This window comes from Strix uralensis, chromosome 19 (genome assembly GCF_047716275.1).
Source record: "Strix uralensis isolate ZFMK-TIS-50842 chromosome 19, bStrUra1, whole genome shotgun sequence".
Taxonomy (NCBI): domain Eukaryota; kingdom Metazoa; phylum Chordata; class Aves; order Strigiformes; family Strigidae; genus Strix; species Strix uralensis.
Window position 1 is genome coordinate 13,612,282 of NC_133990.1, and position 23,391 is coordinate 13,635,672.

The 23,391-nt window shown below is 37.0% G+C and overlaps 1 protein-coding gene across 1 annotated transcript in view; it reads right to left on the reverse strand.

Moving 5' to 3' along the window:
- PRKCA (protein kinase C alpha) overlaps window positions 1-23,391 on the reverse strand; it is a 160,545-nt gene that overhangs the window by 54,649 nt on the left and 82,505 nt on the right. The window contains exons 4-5 of the mRNA XM_074889307.1: window positions 6,571-6,682; window positions 5,708-5,836 (exon numbers count right to left, since the gene is read on the reverse strand). Of these exons, the coding sequence (XP_074745408.1) occupies window positions 5,708-5,836; window positions 6,571-6,682 (241 nt within the window). The remainder of the gene's footprint in view (window positions 1-5,707; window positions 5,837-6,570; window positions 6,683-23,391) is intronic.

Below are 23,391 nucleotides of genomic sequence, written 5' to 3' on the forward strand. Positions count from 1 at the left end.
CAACATAATGTTTGGAGACTACTGGGTCGCCTGTACTTCACAGGTGATTTACACACAAGAAGTAGATGATTAATTTCCTTCCTAGAACAAGACGAAAAATGAAGCAATGTTGCACGATACTTCATGACTCTGTATTAAGATATTCCCTCCTACTAACAAAAAATGTACCATCATCTTTAATGCTACTTAATAACTACTTGTGCCTGCAATAGGTTCTCTGGTTTCAATTTCAACTGGAAATCTCATAGGAGCAACTGTATTTTACTTGTAAAAAATAAGATTACCTTTATAAAAATTACCATCATAAAAAAACCGTACTGCTGGGTAGGACAGCTACTTAATAAAACACAAGTCTTAACACAAGATGTATCAAGTAATCTGAAAAGGGATTCAGACTATTAAATTTCTAATTCTTATCTGTTTATATTCTTGCATGAATATATAGCACTTTAGTTAAATTTTTTATTTGCATGCAGATGGCCATTTATGAAAAACTAATGTTTCTTTTAAATACTATGCATTGCCCATTTCTTCATGGTAAATTTAATTTAATGAATGAAATTGGGAGTATTCAGTTGCTACCAGGGTTGGCATTTGTTAAAGACACAGCTCTTTCTGTAAAGAATGCAGCAACCCTGCAGATTCTGGGAATGCCAGGAAAGAGGGAAGATACTGTGAGATAAAACATGCAATTCACATTCTTCAAGACATTAAAAATGCCTCCCACATGCAAGTAATGATTTGGGATGACTTTATAGGCATTTGGTACTAAAAGCTGGTCAAATAGCCAGAATATTCATGTATGCTCCCTTTTAAAATCAGTTACAGAATATCATTAAATTAATGCTAACAAAGACAGACACTAATATTGACCTAGACAATCATAAATAAAATTGTGAAGAGTGTGTGTGAGGTGGGGTCTTTTAAGGAAACAATTTTATGAGAATATAGAAACGTGCCACAATTCTCCAGTTTGTCTCTCAAGCTTGTTTGGGCAGAGGCTCTTAACCCAGCTGTCCACAGCCAGCCCTGAGACAAGACATTAATATGCAGTGCCTTAGGTGGTTCAGCATTCACACATTCATAAATAATTTGAAAAACATACAGTGGGGAGTGCAGAACTCCTAGGGAGATTATTGTTGGAGAGCCTGTTATGTGCTCCCAACCTCCAACCTCTGCAGAGATCACTGCCAGGTTTCCTCTTCTTTTAAGTAACAGAAGCATCACTGAAGAATAAAACCAGATTTTCTGTCCTCTTTCAGCTAAGAAAAATATGCTTAAAAAACCCTGAAAACTCTGGGCTGTGTATATATATATATTTTAATAACGTTTATGTAACAGCAGGGTGCATTAGCTGACAGCGAGTCACTAACACCCTGCCTCTAAATTGGTGCCTGTGTCGGGAGGGCAGTTCCTTATTGTCAGCTGCCATCAAATCCAACTCCCAGCAGCTGATAGGTCACAGTTTAGGATCCCAGTAATGTGGCAGCTTTTTATATGTCAGTGCACCAGATGGGGTTATTTTCTCACAAAAGTTATTGTTTACGCACTATAAAAATAATTCAAAAATAAAATAAAAAATTCGAAGCTGTGATTCAACCACCTACAAACTCACTCAGAAGAGCCCCAAATTATAAGATGGGTCAACAAGTAAATGTAAGAGTGACAAAACTTTTAACACACATCAGGAGGAAGAAAATTCAGTGCAAATAGCATGGATTAAGAATAGCAAAAACTGCTTTACTATGCCTAAAAGCAAAACCCCTAAGCCAGTCTAACCTATGAAAGGGTCATGAATTCAGTGATTTCAGAAAAAAGCAATTCAAGACAGTCCCTATAAAAAGAAAACTACCAACATGATTTACTGCAAGTGTAATAAGTTATTAATATACAATACAACTTTCAAGCTAGTAGCTATAAACCAAATATTTAATAATTGCAACACAAATGAGCACTGAATGTGGCATATTGACTAGCACTGGGAAGATGGCAAGGTTTTGGCAAAGTATACCAATGCAAAATCTCTACTTATTTGTGAAAAAGTGTCGCAGAGTCTCCAGCATTCACACTAAAAAGACTATGTCCACCTTTAAGCAACCCAGATTGAAGATCTGACGTAATAAACCGGAATTAAGTATGTTTACATATAGGACTGAATCATTCCCACCATTAGTTCAATTCAAAACCTGCCAAAGCACTTAGATATTTTAGATAATCTGACTGAACCACTGGCCAACTCCATCTGCCAGTACTCTGCCTTGCCTTTCCTAGTATTCACTGTTAAAAACCCCAGTATTATTTACAATATTTTATCAGGAAAATTCTTAATAAGTGAGCATATACTGCGGCCTTTTTTGGAAACAAAAGCCACCACAAAACCCTCAAAGCAATTACGCAGAAGTAAAGACAAATTGCAATGTGCTAAAGAGCATCTCCCAAACACCCGTATCTTGCAGTCATCGTTAAGCGTGCTGCATCCTCCATCAGCTTTCCCGGCTGGAACCGCAGCGGCTGAGTTGCCCATCGAAGGTATTTGCAAGATGCCAACCAGAGTGGCATGTCTGCATTTAGCAGCACAAATGTTCTGCATGCAATCAAGGCTGACTACAAAAGAATCAGCAGGAACTAATTAACAACCAAAACAGGATGCAGAGCAGAGATATTAAGGAATTCAGCTGAAGGAGTTCAACACCTACAGAGTAATTCCTTTGAAAAAGACTCAGGCAAAGGCTCAAAGCAAGCAGCCAATCATTGATTATTTTTCCTGCTGTTCCTAAACCTCCTGGACATTTAATTCACCTCCTTTCCTGAAGCTAAAGGCAGTGGTATCATGCTTGGTAGCTCTGGGAACTGTATAGTCTAACGAAGGTTTTGTCAATAAATATTTTAGAAGCAAATACCATACTGGGAGAAAAGGAGTTTGAAATTTTTGCATAGCAATACGTCCTTGAACTACCTGACAATTGCTAATTTCTTTGTCCATTAAAACATGCACAAAGGTATCTGAAACTTGGTCTGGGCTTAGTCTGCATAGTAATTTTTTATTAAAGAAAAAAAAAAAAGCAGCTACTTTCAGGGCAACTATCATTTTTATTTAAAGAAACTTTCTGAAAGCTTGGAAATGCTGACAAGACTCAACCAAAACAACTTAATAGTACCATACTTGTTATATAACAAGGTTATAGTAAATATTTTTCTTGTCCAGAAACCTACTTAATTGTGGGATCGAAATGTTTTATTTACAAACACAAAAGTAACAGCATTTGCTAAGTACTCATATGAAAAAGAGCTGATGAAGAAAACCTACAAATATCTGTAACAATTTTACCATATTCATATCTCAGACAGCACCTTTTCAAATAAAATTGTGAACTAAAAGAATATCTATTTGTATTACTGTTTTATAGTATAAATCAATACATGTTATATAGCCTTGGTACCACAAAGACTTGTGACGAACGTTTTTGTTCCTAAAAGGATTATAAACCTGCTGAATCATCAGAAAATAAGCACATGTTATTTGTCAAATTATGTGCATTATGGCAGAAAGTTTAAGCCATATTTAACAACGTTGCTGCAAAGTGACGTAGAATAATGCAAATATTAAATTTTGTCACTTGGATGATTTTCAAATTAGTTCTCTCTCAGGGTACAATTACTTTTAGAACCTGCATCACCATTTTTGAAATGCCTCACTACTTAGTGAAACCACCTTTCTGTTAATGACAGTACCTTGGACAAATTTACCCCTGCTACAGTGACAGGAAGCCATTTGAAAAGTTAAGCTACAATTAAGTATCACTTGGGATCCGTCCTGATCCTTTCTAACTGAATTTTATCACACTTCTCCTTTTCAATGCATTTTACAGGGTTTGACAGGAGAATATGGAGGTATTCGGATTTAGAGAGAACAAAGCCATGAATGAATACAGTGCCAGGAGGGAAGTTTGCTGGTTCTGTATGTTGTGAAAATTCAGCATGATGGTCTGATTTCCTTTATGTTGACTACAAGGGGTATGGTTTTTATTGAGGTTCATTCCCCAAAGAAGTGCAGAGGTAGAAGGAACATCCTTTCGGCGTATAATAGGCTCTAGCCATTAACTGAGCAATGCTGAAGCAATACACAACACTCAACATCCACAGGTTGCCAACAACCGCATCAAGAAACAAAGGCAGAAGTTGAGACAGTCTAAGGCACCTTCTACTTTGTCCTGCTGTAATTTTCCCCTTGAATTTAATTCCATTCTGCAACACCAAACCGGCAACGATAAAAGCACTGTACCCTGTTCTTGTTTTATAGTGTGGACACTGAATTCAGTTTCTTGCAGCACCAATTTTAAAGATATATCAGTGTACCTCTAATGTGATGTATTAAGATTTGTTGCCTTTCAGTTCTCTTCACTGAAGAAGCAGTGTTGGTCGCCTGTGACGACACACTAACCAATGCACTCTCCTGAGGTAAAAGCTGTTGATAATTCGTGTTTTATGAGCGTCTTCTACTCCATTTCCTATGTTATATCATACTTATTTTGGTTCTAGTTACTACAGCACATATTTTCTTAAAGTTTTGAGCCATAAAAATTGGGACTTTCTTTTAGAATTCAATTTATTTTACAGATTTGACCCTGTATATAACTACATGTTATATAAAAAAGAGCATGAAAAAAATTTTCTGTTATTCCTTCCCTTATTTCACTCCTGTCCATCTTAATTCCTGCCCTGTGCTCTCCCTTTGAGTAAATACACTACAATCTGATTGGAAAAGAACATTTTTTGCATATTTGTGTCCAACTGAAAGGAAAAACCAACAATAAAGTTCACTACCAACCTTACACGTCAGATATCAGTTACGCTAATCATGAGTTGACCCCAGCTAAGATAGAAAGCACACACAGAACAAACCTAACAGGCTGTAAATGCAAATTCTTATGCAGATCCTGGGCGATAAACTCCACTCTCTGATACGGCACAAGGAAGTTCTGTTGGAGTTAAACAACCTATTACATGTCTACTTCGCAGGACAAAATAGTCCTTCAACTCGCAAAATATATTTTCCAGTAGTTTTCTGCAACTTCAGGCTTGGAATGGGCCGTTGGGTGTGTGTGGGTGTGTGGGTGTGTGTGTGCACAACCAAAGCTTACTCATAAATCCTGGGAGAAACACTTCCAGTGAAATGAACTGCCACGCTTTCCTTCCTCTCTCTCCCTCCTCCCCATCTTGGTAACCTTAACCTTACAGAATGTGGTAATTTATTTTTTTATTCTATAACTCACTGAGAGTAATATTTGGGATGGAATCCAAGCTGCCTTTGTTTATTAAATACTCTGAAATGCAGGAAACAACTCCTCAGCCGATGGAAGTTTAGAGTATTTCTTGTGTTCTGAAGATGATGACTAACTTCCCAAAGAGCTAGCTATCCTACTGGGCTGCTTTCTACATGAAAAATTGACATTACAGTGATTTTCTAATAAATATTCCTGAGGTTTTTAAAGCTATTCCTACAGCTTTCATTTTTCTATTTATTTTTATGAACACCAGTTCATAGAATTTCTTGACTCAAGGACACGTTGAACGAAATCCTCACACTTCTGAAGGGAAACACTCTGTCACTGCCTTTAACACACAAAGATTTGACCAAGGTACATAAACCCTCAGCGTATATTACACATTTATAAAAACCTGCAAAATTCCAAAATCAGTTGTTTACCTGTTACTTCCAGTTTGTCACCAGTGACTTCAGCTTTCAGATAAATCCTTCCTCTTTTCTCTGTGTGATCCATGCCACAGAGGCTTGGGACGTTTATTACACATTGCTTATGAACATTCATATCACAGGCTGTGAATATAAAAATGGTTCAGACAGCTATGAGAAGCTAATAATATGACTATACTGCAAACACTGAGCAAAGTGAAAGTGAAGATTATAATGATTAACTGTCAGCAAGACTTTCAGATTACAGCTGCATGTTTTTCAACTGGACAACATGCCTAGTTTCCACCTTATGATACATTCTGTAGACAGTGAATGAAGCACAGAATAAAATAATCTACTTCAGAAACCTAAAGATATCATTAATGAAATGTGAGGGAAAAACAAGTGAAAATGGAATAAAGATTTGCCGGGAATATGACTAAGAAAGTAGAGCACTCGTGCCAGCATGAGCAATGAAGAGAGCTAGGTTTAAATTGATTATTAGATTTGTCTAGCAGGGGACTTCCAAGACAAATGAAGCACAAGGAAAATATTGGACCTTAGCTACCAACTGAACTGAAATATCAGTCTTCACCAGTGCATTCACCTGACCAGTACAAAAAGAGGGTTTCTCAAAACTGCCATGGCAAAGGCTCTTCAGCCACATCAATCTGAATACACCATGCTCTCAGCAACAGAGGTGATTTTCATGAGTATATTATTATAGTACCGAAATATCCACTTGAAATATAACAGTACTATAAATAGCTGACATTTGAAATGGCATTTTCCACAGAAAATAAATAAGAAGCTGTTACCCAGTGTTTCCACTTACTTTCTAAAATACCCTTTTGGTAACATAGAAAAAGGTCACTTACTGTCACATTTCATCCCTTGGTGCAGAAGCCCATAAAGCAGAGACCCACAATGGTCACAAAAGGTCGGGCTCCCATATGTGTGGATCTTAAATTTGTGCTTGCTTCTGGGATCCTGAAGGAAAAAAGAGAAAGAGATTCTCAATAAAAAATATGATTGACACACCTTTAACACATTACTTCAAATACCCAAAACTTCCAGTTCTGCAACTTATGCTGCAGAAAAATATATTCCAGCGTGGAGTTTATTGACGACCCTTATGGTGATACCTACATTGGTGCAGGTCTATTGGCCTCGGTTCCTAATTTTCCTTTGCTTTGGTGTTGTAAGAAAGAGTATGTCAGCTCAGAGAACACAGGCTTGTTCCTGTGATTCACCTACACTAAAACTTCCATTTACTGACTGCGCATATACATAAAGCACAATGATGGCATTCAGAAAGTGCCATATACTGTCTGCTTGTTTACAGTGTGTTATCATCACCATTCTGAAATGGTGACACAAAATATAGCAGGAGAGGAGGAAAGTAACTGTTAAGGGGCTAATCTGAAATACAGTCAATGACTGTAAAATCAGGATCTTAAAGATGGGATCATCTTGAAATGTTGCAAATTTATAACCTGTATTATTGCAAATGAAAGTGAACAAATTCTAGCTTGGCATGTAGTAAATATTTTACAGAGACTTCTATTCCCATCTGATTCTCAAACAGAGAAACTTACAGTGAGGACATTTTAAGGCCACCAGCAGCTTGGAAATGGTTTCTAATTTAAGACAAGTGAAAGGGAATACACGCAAATCACTTAAATGTATGACACATCCAAATACATTTGCTGTTTCTCTAGGGGTAGAGGTCCCCTTTGGAAAACCAAGAACATTTATATAAAAGGAAGAAATCCCATCTTCAATATGTTCAGCCATCTCAGGCTCATTCCACATGTACATACCCACAGAACTCCCCCCACACCAGGCTCCTGCAGCCTGTGCCCAACACTCAGAGAGGTGCATTGCCAAAATAAATAGTGCGATAGCCCTGCACTGTGCACATCATCTGTATTTTGATATCTTTCATGATCCCTTCCAGCCCCAACTGTATTTTAGTCAAAACTATCACTGCACAGTCTTGATCAGAAGTTGGGAAGAGCAGTAATTCTTCTTCATTAAAAAAATACGATGGGGTTTGAAATCAATTCTTGAGAACATTCTTCACAGAAAGACCATGGAAATTATGAAATGCCAGGTCTTTCATGCATTAAAACATCCTTAACAAAAACATAACTGCAAAATGAGACATCAAAATGTTTTTCTTCTGTTTAATTTTATATTACTATACCTTTATATTAAACAAGAATTATTAAATTGTCTTAAAAAAGAAACTAGGCTTTTCAACTTGCATCTGCCAATAAAAGCTTTCCAAAAAATCAAAAGCAAAGCACAGCATGTTATACAAAATGGAAAACCTCCGAACTCCTTCTTCAAAAATAAAATATGCCTCTAGTATAAGTGCTTTCTCAAGAAATTAAAGAAATTTGGGAATGTCCGGCAGTAATTATCACAAAAATATGACTATGAGAAGGCAAAATCTTACCTTCAAAATTTAATATTTTGCCATACTACACTTTGTGAAGGTTTTTTTTGCTTTGGCAAGCCTTCCTTGTGTGAATTTTTTTTGGTACTGATTCAAAGTTTTATGACGAATCTATAACCACTAGTTTCCACTGCACAGATAGAAATTATATAGTATCCAGGATGACGAGTAAAGACTACAGTAAGAATTCAAACTGAGACTATTTCAATAGTTGTTTGTTACACAGCCTGAGATACGAAATGCAAATTGCTAACAACCACATTTATTTTGTAAACACAGTTAACCTAAATGGAATGACATTCAATGCTCCAGAGAACATCTGTTTCGGTATTTATTAAAGATATAGCCAATGGGTCTTGTGGTGCGGGGTCATGGGAACATTGCTTTACTAAAGGGTTATCTGGTGGATCAACTCTGACTATATGCCGTCCAAACAATTTAAAACATATTTTCAAAGCTAATTCTTCCTTAAATTGTTTTGTTTAGAAGACATAAGGGGACTTGTTGCCTTATAAATATATACACTTAAGTATTACTTTGGTAAGCACATCTGTTCCTGAGAAGGACAAAACCCACAGCTTCTAAGAATGACACTGAATAAACAGATTTTCAAAGTTGTGTTTAACATCTGACATAAGTGGTATTTATGAGTATAAAGTAATGATATAGAGGGAAAAGAGCTATGGGAAATTATTATAGTGAATGTCTACTAAATACACTGAACCTGTATATTATACTGAAATTATATAACAGACACTACCAGATAATTCCATCCCAACTGATGGAATATACATGGTAATTAAGTTAAGCAGAGGGGTGTGTGTGTGTGCCTTAAAAATGTTGTGACATGTAAGGACAACTATACTGCACTCACTACATGCAGCAACACATGAGCAAAGGCTCACATACTCCTGTGTCTAACTGTAGGGAACTACAAAATACCAGCAAAAGCATTCTTAGAGAATAATGACATAAAACCAGTCACATGGATAAATCAATGAAGTCGGACCAAACTTTGAAGTTGGCCCTGCATGACTCAATGTATATCATTTGAATCATTTGATTTCTATAATAAATGTTAGTTTTCTATCATTGTGTGAAAATGCCTAGTGTATGCTGTTTAAAATTAACAATTTGATATGAATTGTTTTAAAGAGCAGCGAGTACTTTCTGATTATTTAGTTATTATTCTGTATGCACACATGAAGTCACTTGTTCCAGACAGAGTATAAAAAAAGAGGACAAAGGAAAACAGTACCAGACTACTCCTGAAATGGAGACTTTGCATGTAGGAAATCTCTTTTTTAAAACCCCTTTAACAGAACTAGAGAGAAGAACATAAAAAATACTGAAAAGCTAGTAAATATGAGAGTACACTCTTTATCAGTATTTAATCCTATTCTCTGTTTCAATCCTATGCATTTTTTTTTATTTTTGTTGTTATTTTGCAAGAAAGTCTGAGAGCATACAGAGAAAGCCAAGAGATCCCTATACACCCATTATAGATGATAAAACCTTTTTATTTGATTCCCTATATTAACACAGGCTTCTCATGCACTTAGATTTACCCTTGAATCTATAGTTTACACTTTAAGTAACTATATTGTAATAATTACTACATTGCTGGTACTAATTACTTATATTATTAACAGCAATTAACATATTAGTTGTTAATAGAGTTTAATACTTCCCAAGGTTAAATATGCATTAAGTGACTTATATGCACTACGGAGGAAATAGCATCGTCTTTAGCATTTATCAGCTAGAGGTAAACTACTGAGTTAGAGGTAAGCTCCTGTAAATTTTCTTCAAATATCCCCTTTTAACCAATGTAAACTTTCAATCATTCCTGAAGCATAGCTGGCAGTCATATTTCATAGTAAACACAGGGAGCCAAGCCAGGATATGACAGATGAACTGCCAAATAATAGCTGCTATTTGCAAGAGAATTGAACTTTGCACTAAACTTGGCATAGATTAATTGTGAAACTCTAAAGGGAAAACCCACTTCTGTTTCCAAAATCTATCAAAATTATGAAGGGGGAAAGTGGCAATGGGAAGGCATTTGTTAAGGAGTGATGAATGATATGCTCTATTAAAATTCATGTTATTTTCATGCTAAAAAGTGAATTCTCTGCTATTATTAAGACAATTCCCCATTTTTGTAAGTACAACTGAATGCAATATAGTATAATTGAATGGGAGAGGAAACTCTGGGCAATCGATATCACAGACATTTAAATATTTGTCTTTGAAGAACCTTTAAATTGTCAGAATTTTAGCCAGTGCTCTGCAATTCGACTGCAGTACAACAGACCGGAGTTTCAGAGCCTGTAATGACATAGATGGGTGCTGCATCCCTATAAAGATGAATAGTAACTGGGCATCTACCCCCTAATACAGCACTGGAAAAATCAAAATATTAGTCAGTATTCTCAAAGCTGAGACATCCTTCTACAGAGACAAGCGGCTATAGAACCGCATTGACCAGGAGATCTGTGTTGTACACTGACTTACTTGCACGATGTGGACCTATTGAAAGAAAACCAAAACCGGAGCAGAAACCTTTAAAAAAATAAATAAATGAGATTGCAGAAGTGACTTGCCCAGCCAGACTCTGCTCAGGGGGTTGGCGCTGAAGCCTGGCCGGGAGCCGGGCAGGATCCGGCCGCACTCCAGCAGAGGGAAGCAGAACAACACGGAGGCATCTCAGCAAACCCGCAGGTTTTTCCATCTGTGCGCTGCCATTGAACTACAGTTTGCCCCCCTGCAGCAGTATTGCCACCGTCCCTGCCTTCCTTCTTTGTTTAGCACAAATGAATCCATTTCCTTTATTGAACAGCCACAGAAAGCAGCCCCCTGCAAGAAATCATTCCATAATTTTTCGGGATCAAAGACGGGGGTGTGCAATAATTGAAAGTGCCTGGTTAACCAGCAGCACATGTCAAACCGTGTGTTAACACGTTACAAAACAGCTTATGAGCATTATATTTCTGAATTCTTTCTAAAAGCTCCCTTTTGATGAGAATTTTATTCCCCTTGATAGCAACACTGAACCGACTATAATTTTGCACGCACTAAACCATCACTTTGCTTTTAAGTATAAAATATACAAACCCACTTCATGTGAGGTTGCATTCGTGGAGATTTTATATACAAACCAGCATCATATTATTACTTGTTGAAGTCCTTTCACAGTATTTGACTTGATAGTATCAATAACTGTGTCACCAGAACCATGTATCTGACCAAAACCTCTGAAACTATACCCATGTTGTCTTTAATTTGGCGTCTTCTAGGTGACAGAACTGGTGAGATTTTTGGAAGGAATTTAAATCTACACCGCAAGCAGATCTGTCAGAGCTGGAGCCTGTACTAGTCATCAAGGTGGGGGGGGGAAATGGCTGTTTTCAGTTATTAATACCAACACACATAGGTTAACAAGGAGTTAAGCAGGATATAACCTTAATTTTTTTTAAACTGCCTATGGTTGGTGGATGGTTTTTTTTCCAGATCTGAACTGCTATTTTTGTGATCCTTAAGAACCAGAAAATGCAAAAATGTGAGTGTAGAAATATTTTGGGAGAAATGGAAAATTATATTTTCCATTCCAAAAATAACTTAAAGGAGCCCTGCAGCAGATGACCCGTAAGGTTGTAAGGTTGTATCAGGGCCCACAACAAAGAATAATTTTGCTTAAATAAATGCAGATGTATCCAGTTTTCCATTTCCTACCTCCATGACAGAACCACAGTAATGTTCTTCATCACCAACCAAACACTTACAAATATATTTATATACTAGTTTAAAAGGTGTAAAGGAAAATTAAGCTTAAAATTAGACTACTTAGACAAAAGAAAAATGTAATTCCTGAACATCAGGGGCATAAATTGTGGTACTAACTGTATGAATTTCTATCAAAAACAGAAGGGGAGACAATACATTAAATATATGCAAAAACATCCAGGAATTGTTGTAAGAGATCATCATTCCTCTGTACTGACAGAAAACCCCCGGAAGACTGGCAGGTCTGTTTTCCTCACATTAATACACAACCTTTAAACATTTCCTACTGCGATAGAAACACTGAATCCTACATCTTTCTTTGTCCCCCTCCAAATGTCTTTAAAGTATGGATCATAAGGAACGCTGCTCTAACAGATCAATGACACCACGGCAATTTGTATCGCATATATTTTACTTAAAACAGCTTTAACTTCCCCAAGTGAATACCAAGTTAATAAAACATATTTAAGAAGAACCTAGCATGTTTTCCTCTGTGCGGAGCCAAATCCCACGTTTATCCCACGCTGTCCTCAGGCAAACTTCCACTTAATTTATGAAAAGTTTTGTTGTTTTCAGTGAAGTACAATAAAAGATGAGACTTCTACTGCCTGAGGAATCAGAAATATCACAGAAGGGCTGAGGCTGGCAGGGACCTCTGGAGACCACCGAGTCCAACCTCTGGCTCACAGCAGGGCCAACTACAGATCGGTTGGGTTTTGCAGTGGGTCATGGGGTTACTCCTCCCCAGCTGCAAGACTCTGTAGAGCTCCAAATCCACCTGCCCAGCACCAATAAAAAAATCTTCCACAGGTTGACATATAGCTACTAAGAGTGCCTTCCTGCAATGGAGAAGGAATGACATAACCATGCTTTCTTACTTGGTAAGCAATTATACACTGACTCTTTCCAGGAATCCTACCTCCAGGCAGAATTTGGAGTTTCACTGTTTGCAGTGGCTCTAAGGAATAGCTCAGAGAACGCATTAATTCCACGGACATCTGCAGGATGGGAAACCACGTGCACACCTTACATACTAGTAGGTGTTAAGAGCATAAACAGTGTTGTATTCAACTCTGCAGTAACAAAGGCAGTTGTGGGATAAGAGAACAAAGACTAAGCAAAAATACAGGTAATATAACCTATGTAAATTAGGCTTTAAGACTGTACAACAAGGATGCAATGGAAAAGAGAAGAGGCAGGCTCTTTTCAGGATGGATTTCGGAGATAACAGAGGTAAGCAGAGCCCTGAGCTTGTGCATACACAGGGCAGAGCGCTGTGCAAACACCGCTGCGCTGCTCGCAGACCCACGCAAGCACATTTGAAAGCAGCTGCAGTACGACAAGTTCAAAACAGCCAATTCATCCGTGGGTTCAAGGGTTGGAATTACATTCAGAAATGAAGACTGATTCTCAAATGCTTTAGAAGAAAAGTCTTTCATGATAATAAATGACACCCCAGCCAAAAATAACAACAAAAATCTCTTTTCCCATCACTGTTACTAAGACCACTTGTATTCTTTATTGCTCTGAGGACAGTGCACAAACAGAAAAAAAAAATATTTAATTAATATTGACAATTATCAATCAACTATCTCCTTCTCGATACTTGTATAGGCGAGGACAACTTGACCACAGTTCAAGAATTATTCAGAGGCAGATTTTTCAGTCCCCTCCTGGAATTCACACTAAATTATTATTTTTAATTAAAAGAAACAGGTGGTCATTGAATCAACTGATGTTGATTGCTGCCTTTTTTCATGCTCTTCTTGTATACAATAGTACTGATTGAGTTGGCAAATGGAGAAAGAAGATGTGCATGACTGTACTCACAGGGATTTGTAATTTCTTAATTACTATAAAGACAGTTAAATTCGGAAGGGACTTGGTGTTTACCGGCTATTTTTTCTTCATTCTTTTTTAATGAAGAAACTGCAGTATAATTACAGAAAGCGCATAAACAAAAGATCCTGTCGGAAACTGATTCATGACTAGGAAGAAATGGAGCAAGGTTTCGTTTCACATACAACTCAACATAATGTTACAGCGTAGAAATAATTTCAGTAAAGATGGAATCCAGGGATCTGGATTCAAAAGGAATACTAGAAAGACAGAGGCACAGCTGTATATGCTTTGCTTAAAAAACTAATTTATTATTTAGTCAATTTATTTGTTGAACATACACACTTTTCAACACGGGGTATCCTTTACACCTTGAATACTTTTTACAGCATATAGTTTAACACTGATCAGATGGAAGAAGTAAATTTAAACAAATTCCCACTGTATAAAAGGGTATTGCTACTTCTTGATAGGTACAATATGCTGAAATGTCTAATATTACAAGTTACAATGTAGTTTCTGTGCTTTGCAATGGAGCTGAAATGTGGCTAGTAGTAGTGCATCGTTAACAGGATAAAGGACTTTACACCAATATGTAATGTGGGACATCAGGTTGCTTGACAGTTCTTTTATTTGAATATATATTGTGTACAGTAACTTCTCATCACTTTTAAAAAATTAAATTATTGGCCAACTTGCTCATGCTAGAGATGATACGACTTAATTTTTTTCCCCCCATTATCCTTGAGCTGACACTACCCTTCCTTCATTCACTTAAACAGAAGATGAAATGAGATAAAGGCTGAAAACGAACCTCACCTGAAATGCCCTGTTTCTCTGTAAAAGCAGTGACCCTGAGTGCAGAGGTATCAGGTCAAACAATTCGACATCTGTCATAGCTTGAATGCTATTCATACAGGAAAGTGGTACACATTTATCCAAGAATACAGGGGAAAATGGGACTGACTCCAAACACCCTTTCAGAAGCTATCGCAGCCATAAGTCGAGTTCATGGCTAGCCTGTTAAGACTTAAGAAAGCATCTTTGTGACCCCAAACTTATTGACTGCTGACAACAACAAAAATGAAACAAACTCAAGGTTTTATTTGTGAAGCCAAACCCGCCCTCAGTTCTGTCTAACATGGTTTGAATGGAGATCTTTACAACTATTAAGTGATAGATTTGAGCACATAAAGTGAGTTGATTTGCCAAAAAATCTCAAAGTAGCAGCGGACTATGAATGTAGCTAATGAATGCAGCTTGCTAAGCTACTGTTCTGCCTCTGAGCTACTTCAGTGTGCGAGGCCCTGAATAATAACTGGTTTACATTTCCCACTCCTCCTCACATTGCAGAACTTCATTTTCCCCTCTAAAATGGTGAATGCTACCAGAAGAACCCACCAATTTATAAACGCACACCTTACACGTTCTCACTAAACCCCTACCCACTTATTTACATAGCACACTGTCTCCTTCCCACCTCCCACAGCAGCATCTGGATACTCAGTACACTTCCAAGTAAAGACATTTGTATGTCTGGATGTATTGCTACCACACAGGAAGATGTAATATCCATATACATCAACATATGGTTCAAAGTCTAAAGCTAACCCCACTAACACCTAGTACAGAACAGTTAGTTCTGTACAGTACAGTACAGATTTGTTTGTAACAGTACAGATTTGTTTGTGGAAACCAAGTACTGCAGGGGGGTGTTTCCTGAACAGTGAGAAAAGGAAATCCAAAGAGAAGTTTGTCTGTCCCAGGGTAGTACCAACCCTAGAGCTCTGCATATCTCTTTTACCTTTACTTCAGGCTAAGTACTGGCATGTAAATTTTTTTTGGACAAACTTTATTGGAATCTCACATTGATATTTCAACAGCAGAGTTTTAAAACCTGTACATTGATCTTCCTGAAAAAAGAGAGGATTCTGGTTTCCTGGAGAAAGGGATCTAAGAGGAACTGTTCAGGAGAATCAGACTAGACAGGGAAAGATTACAACCACCTAAGGTTTTTTAGAGATGACAGGCATGTGTCATTTTAAAAGGTTTCTCCTCTAAATACTTTGTCCTTACTTTTAATACTAAGTAGTTTAAAGAAGGCTGTTTTGATCATCAGGGAGGGTATTTACACCATTAACTTTAGGCAGTAAAAGATTCCTCTCTTGTGTGCTCTCAGTCGTCCTTTGGAAAAGCCTTCTGTATCCTCTACTGAGTTTACAAGGTATTTAATTTAAATGCTAACTTCTGCCAGTCCCCTTCATCACAGACCTGCAAATCACAAACACCAAAACCACTTCACACACAAAATACTGCCACCCAGGACTTGATCTATGGAATATCACTCCATAAAAGAGGGCAGGATGAAGCTCAACAGCTGTGGAAAGGCACACATAGGAGTAAAATCAGAGTTGCAAAGAAGCCTTGCACTCATGACAAGTGCCACAGTGCAAGAACTTTACATTTGTCACCACTTTATCCAGTCCTTATGTCACAGTTCAATAGCTCATTTAAATGCAAGGCCAACAGTATACTTGCATTCCTGTAATTTGTAAAGGAAGACCTTATAGTCCTTTTTCTAATGTCAACATTTAAAAAAAATCACATACATACTATTAAATACATTTTTAAAATCTCCTGTCCATCACAAAATTGTATCCATTTATTTTGGTATAATGGCAAAACTGTGCTGACTGTGCACAAAATCAGAAACTGTGATTTTTGAAAAGTCTGAGACGGTTTTGGTTCAAAATCATTCAGAATCTCATGACTCAGCAGCTTCCTTGTACAAGAACTTGTGGGGTGTCCTACTGCTCTTCGTGTGACAAATTTTATTAGAGACAGACACGAATTTGAAACACCCGAGTAAATTATCTTCAAACTTGCTCACTGAATAATTCATTTTTGCCTGATATTTTATACATTGGTTAACCACAAAAAAAAGGCAGGAAGGAGGGTAAAATATGCATAATTTAAACATACCACCTCATTTTTATTCTTCATCTCAGCTCTGTCTTTTCAGAAGCATGGAAGTTAGTACCTATAAACTAGGCAGACATTTCACACCATGGGCAGAATTTTGTTCTCCAGAGACAAAAATCCCATAGAATGATTGTAGATACAAATTCCATTAACAATTGAAGGATTTGATTCAAACATATTTATCTCAAAATCTACATCTCAACATAAAAAATGCTGCTTTCAAGAAATCATAGCCAGAATCATATCATGGTATATACTAAGGTGCCGAGTCCTTGAATGTTCTTTTACATTGTATAACCACTGAAATACTATTTATTTATGCCTTGAACAGATGTTTTTCCATATGTCTAAATAACCCTTCTTCAGAAAAGTAATTCAAGCACATTAAATTTTGCAGACCAAGGAATATAGGAACATTAGACTCATTAGTATTTATAGAGCATTTGGTATCTTTTCTATAGCAAAGTCAGTATCTTCTCTTTTGAAAAAGTCACTGATCCTACTCCTCCAAATAAAGTAAAAAATCCTATAAATAGCCAGCTAAGACTGAATGTGCAAGATGCTCTGACAATAGCTTTTGTACTCAAATCCTGACCTTACAATGGCAGAGATCACAGCCAAGCTGTCTGATCCATAACATTTTTCCATAGCGGTGTAGCAGTTGCTATTTATTAGTTGATTAAAAATTCAGAAAACAACACCGAAACTTGAAAAAAAAAGTTAACGGCGCACAATAAACCCCTGAAAGAATGACAGGCTTTCAGCATGGCCTCTTGATTCTCCAACATTTGGCAGCGTTATCTGTGATTTAAAACCAAAACTCGATGCTACTATTTGGGGAGAAAAGTGCTTCATTGTGACCACAGTTGAGAGCACACTTAGATTAAAAATAAGAACTGACACAAATCTTCTGTCCCTTGGGCAGCATGTGACCCTTTTGAGGTTTGCTAATCAAAAATCTGAACACAATAAGGACTGTTGTAATCACATTAAAAGAAGGGCGAGCTCCAGTGCTTGAAGCCCTGAAAGGAGGATTTCCTCACGGCTGCCATCTCCGCTTTGCTCCTAAGGCTGAATGAGCCTCAACTGCTTTACAGCAACAGGAAAAGTCCTTACAGCATTTAGCAATGAATAATAATAAAATCTATAAATATTTAATATCTGGCAATTAACTCTGCACTGTTCAAAGAAAAAAAAATACAGAAAAGCCTCAGCAAACCGGTTTGTAACACTGCAACATCATCCCCTAGCTAGCTATTTTGAGTATGCCCATCCTGAGACTATTCCATGGACACAAATTTCAGTAATAAGCATTTTTTCTTCTCCTTCTTTAATGAGAGTGTTTTTCTCAAGGCTGTTGATGGCAAAGGAGCTTCCCAGATTACACTGAAGGCTTTCCGTTTGGAAGAAAGCCTGCACAGAAGCGCTTTGCTGGCAGAGTACTTCCGATGAAGGGAAGATGAGTTTAGACTCCTACTTTTTATTTCTCAGAAATTACTTGTGGGTAAGAACATTCCTTAGTGAAGCCTCCGGCTATGAATATTCTGCAGCTGCAGAAAGCACTGCAGTGTATGCCCACACTAGACACTGTGAACTTCTATAAATATTATGTCCTCCTTGTAATTGGTAACATAAACTAACAAACCAAGGCCAAACTTTCAAACAAGCCTAGTCTGTGACACTGATTGTAACAGTTCTTGAGTTTACAGATCAAGTAAGCCTCTTCTGCAAACACTTCTCTTTGGCATGAAAGCTCCCGGACAGCACAAATTAATGGTGTCCTAAATGTTGCTATGCATGTAATCCATCATTGTTAAAGTCCATCCTCTTGAGTACTACTAGTTCCATGTTATACAGAAAATGTATATCCAAGAGCAACAGACAAAAAAGTGAAGGGTGAAAAACAAATAAACCGCTTTTTTTCATTCTCTTAACAAAGGAGAAAACGTTGTGCTGTTTTGGCTCTATCCTGGTTTTACAAAATTCAGTCAAAAATCATGCACTGGGAGTCCCTGCAATGATTACAACTGTAATTAATTTGCCAACATGAGGGAAGTCAGGCTGGACACTGGTCTGCTCATTGCATCATGTACCACTTGAATACGGTCTTTAGCTAGGAGCTCTGCAGACTGATACTGCTATGGAGGAAATAAAAAAAAATGGAAACATCTTAAATTGTATTCATAAAAGATATTACAGTGCAATGTTTAGTCAGGGATTACAAAGCAGGCACCTATGAAAATTGCTTGCATGTATGGGCACAGAATAAGTGCATTCTTCCTCATTTGCAAGTAATGTATTTTAAAAAGAAGAAGAAAAGAAACTGGTCTTCCTCCGTAATCCCAGTATATAGATTAACATAATCTAGCACTGCTAGCTAAACCTTTGTAAGGCTGCATCAAAAACAATTATTAAAATTAATCCCAGGTACAAATGGAATTGCCCAATATTAATCTGCTGAAAGAAAAATATGATATGAAAAACACAGAAGACCGACATGAGGAGCAAAGAAAGGAAAAAAAAAAATCTCTAAAAACCTGTTTTGCTAGCACTGGTCAAGTGATGGGCCTGTAGAATCATGAAAATTAATGCTGTCAGTAAGATGTATATCCTTCCTTCTACAGTGGCCAGCTTGGCAACAATTTAGACATTTATAGCCTATCAAGAAGAAGCTGGAAGAAATGAAAAGTATTTTTTTAGTTGAAGATAAAACAAAATATAAAAACTGGGGAGAAAAATCCTTCCATAACAGACTACCCCAAGTGCAAAACATGGAAAAATTTAAATGCAAAGCAAATATTTATAAATTGGCAGCCAGACATTACATTGTGTCTCCAAGGTCCTTAAGAAAACTTATTTCATCAGAGAAAACCTCTCCTTACCATTAAATGAAACAAACCCAAGGAGACAATAACAGATGTCCTCCAGATGAACTTTCACATTTAAAAGAAAACAAATGGTTTCAGATAACACTTTTACAATGTGCATAATCCAAGTTATTAGATGGCAATATAATGCAATTAGCATGAAGTTGCTTAATACTAACATAAATGCTTCTGTTACAGTTTACATTGGGAATTTCATACTAAGGAAAAAATATTACGTTGCTCTTCACTGGACCTTTGATGTTTGATAAAGAGTAACTAATTGATGAATTTCAGATTTACCTTAAATGCTTTATCCGTTCAAAAAAATAAAGATGCACTGCATCAAGTAGACATAGTGTTTTTCTGCATTTATTCAATGAGCTGTACATGGATTGTGTGCTTTGCACAACATAGTTGCAATTATGGTGCAAAATGTCCTGTAGTCCCTCTGATCCAAGACTAACATTAAGTATCACTTGATAGAAGAGGTGTGTAGTAAATCTGTAAACTTCATGAAGCAGAGGGGACAGAATGTATAAAGATGCAGGACTAAGCCTCATGTGGCTGCTACAATCCTAATCAGCTTTATGACATGTCCATCAAATTCATAGAGGAGTTGTGCAAATAAAAAAACAATAGCTGGTACAAAAATAAAATGTATTTTTTCGGATATAATCAACATCTTAACCTCATTGCCATATTCTGGACATTCATGTTCAGTCAAGATCATGCTGGAGTGCTAATTCCACTGAGATTTTAGTTAGAACACTTTACATTGCCCTTTTATGAGATTTATGGCTGGCTATAATGTGCAGTAACTCGCAATGGATAATGACGAAGCACTTGTTTGCTAGAGCAGACTCAGCCTTTGTAGTGCTTTTGTAATTTGATGTATTTTTCAAGCCAAGACTGGTAGCTGTCTTTGCATCTACCACCCTTCGGAATAATTCCAGAGAAAAATTGTGTGGGATATAACCTGTAGAAGGGCAGCCCTCAGTTCAACCATCAGCCGCAAACCAGTACATCATATAAACAGCTGTTCTGCCCCATGAACGCCACTCGAGTGTAGCTGCGCTGCAGTCCTGAAGCTACTGAGAAGGAGCTGTTTAACCATTTTCTGCAACTCAGTTGGTAAGAAATGAAAGGCTACTCTTCGGAGATCTTCCGATTCAAAGAAGTTATCAGACAATTTGTAACATCCTTTCATTACAAGAAAATTGTAAGAAAGTCAAGTCACAAAGGAGATGAGGTCCATAAAATGAAAAGTTCTTTCTAATTTACCTGATACCAGAAATACCAGCATCAACCACTACTGTGTATTTCATCATTTCTGCTGTCACCAAGCACAGCCATTGGTCGTAGCCATGGGGGGCAAGGCAAGAGAGTCTGACCCACTCTCATGTGGACTTATTCTGACATGCAATTCAAGAAAAATCAAATTCAGTTCCCAAACTAGGGAGATGTTTTCTGCACGGATGCCAATTACTTTATTGCCATGCCTTAAGACTCTCCCCCCCATCGACATGCAGCATTGCAACAGCCTTCAACTTAACGTTAAACAGCCTGCCCTGAGGTTACTATGAGCAAGGTAAAAAAAATCCAAACCACAAAAAACCCCAGAGCTGATCATGACTGACTGAATCTGGCACAGAAATCTTAAGAATACATTGTTTAAGGAAAAATTAATTGAAAACCAGAAATAATATTAGTTCAAGTTCAAACAAAAACAGTTTCATAATGAATGTCAGTTAGAAAAAGTCAAATCAGACTTGCAGTAAAGTATAACAAGGTTACAAGACAAAAAACCATAATAATAATAATAATAATGTGTTAAGTATTTACAAAATCGTATTATCTTCCCTAAAGTAAACATGCTTTTAGAAGTGATTAAAACAAATGTGTCACTGTTACTGTTAGTCCCAAATTCACCCAATTACTTTAAATTCATTCACTGCTTTATATCCTTGCACACAGTTTCTGCCATTACCTATGTGCCTGGCTCATCAATCACAGTATTAAAGACTGGCACCCCTTTACTTACATTCATCACTTTTCCATTTTCCTTCAGCACTTAGCATCATTAATTTATCAACTCTCATTCCATTCAACTCCCACGGCTACTTTAAGCATGACAGAGCAAGGTCTTGTTTTATTATTTTTATTTTTTACATATTTCATGTCAGGCACAACAAATGAGGCTACTCTGCAAAAGCAATACATTAAAAGAAAAGCTTTTATCACAACTTAATAAAAGTTTAAGTACACAAAGTATAAACACAGCTCTACGCTGCATTTACACAGCAGTTTTATTTATGATGTAGCAGCACCCGAAACAACTAGACCCTTTTCCATACACAGAGGCAGGCACATTCTCATCCCTGTATTACATGATCTATTTATTTGCAAACTTATATTAAAGCATTTAGACATGTTTTGTTATCACAGTAATAATAATTTTATCAAAAAGTTCTTTTGAAATAGAGTAAATTTTGAGCCTGTCAACCAGCTGATACTCCAAAATATATTGTCCTACAGAAAACAGCACAGCTCAGCTCAGCACAATTCAGTTAACTCATTAGCTAATGCCAGACACAGTGGAAGCCTTTCGTACAGAGTCATCTGGGCAGTTTCAAAGGTCACAGCAAACCTGTTTTTTGACATGCCACGTCAGATTCTCTAAGCAGAAGCTATACTGGCATAGCCAGGGTTTTTTTGAAGTTTCTCCAAGTAACTGCTGTTCTTAAGCCCCCAAAATAATTTTTTTTTTTTCTAAAAAAAAAAGGCAAAATAAAGGTCTCCCACCTTCTTTTTTTAATCAATAACAAAACAATTGTCCAGAGACTATACCTTATGGAACTGACAGTCCTGTCTATCAGCAAACTAGTAAATACAACTAAGAGAGAAGAGGAAGAATCACAACAGGTTTGATCAAATATGACATTTATCTGTGCAGCTAAGACCACTGAGCCACTTATTTCACAGACTAAATACTGATGTTATTAGTCAGATTTTCTCTTCTCTCATTATTATTTTTGTATTATACTGCATTTTATGTAACAAAGAAAAAATAACTGAAGTTTCACCCAACAAATCATTGCACGAAGAGCAATTCTCAAATGCCCCAACAGTAGAATTCAAGCAGTATGCACGATCGAGAAATATTAACTTAAAGTCCAGCAGCTGTGTGCTTGTTTTTTCAGATTATATATGACATGGTTACATTACTGCATTCCATCTTCTGGCCAGCATTTCAGATGTATCACGTTCATCTGTGCTCATGATCTATGGATGGTGACAGAGGCTAATAAAGTACAGATTTAAAATTGTATGAGTGACTTTATCCAATCATTTAGCCTATCATTTTTCCTTTTACTACCAGCTACTCTGTCAATATATATACCACTTATGTATGACTTCTGCTCTAGATGCAGTTCAACCTTCTTACTGACCTGAACATTTATACTTTCTTTTAGTCTGCCAATGAACAGTAGGTTTCAGACCCAACACTTGCTGTCAGTACAGATATGGTTCTAGTGTCTCCTAAAATATGTAACACTGGGGGACTTTTTTTTTTTTTTTTTTAAAAAACAATGTCAGGACTCTATATAACATATTTGATGGCCTAAATTGGGAAGAGTTTAGAAAGCAGGTTACCTACTGAGCCAGTAACGCCTGCAAAGCCTTGATTTTACAGTACAGAGAATAAGCAATTCACTTTCTGTAAAATTATTAGCCCCCAAAAGCATAGCGCCAAATACCTG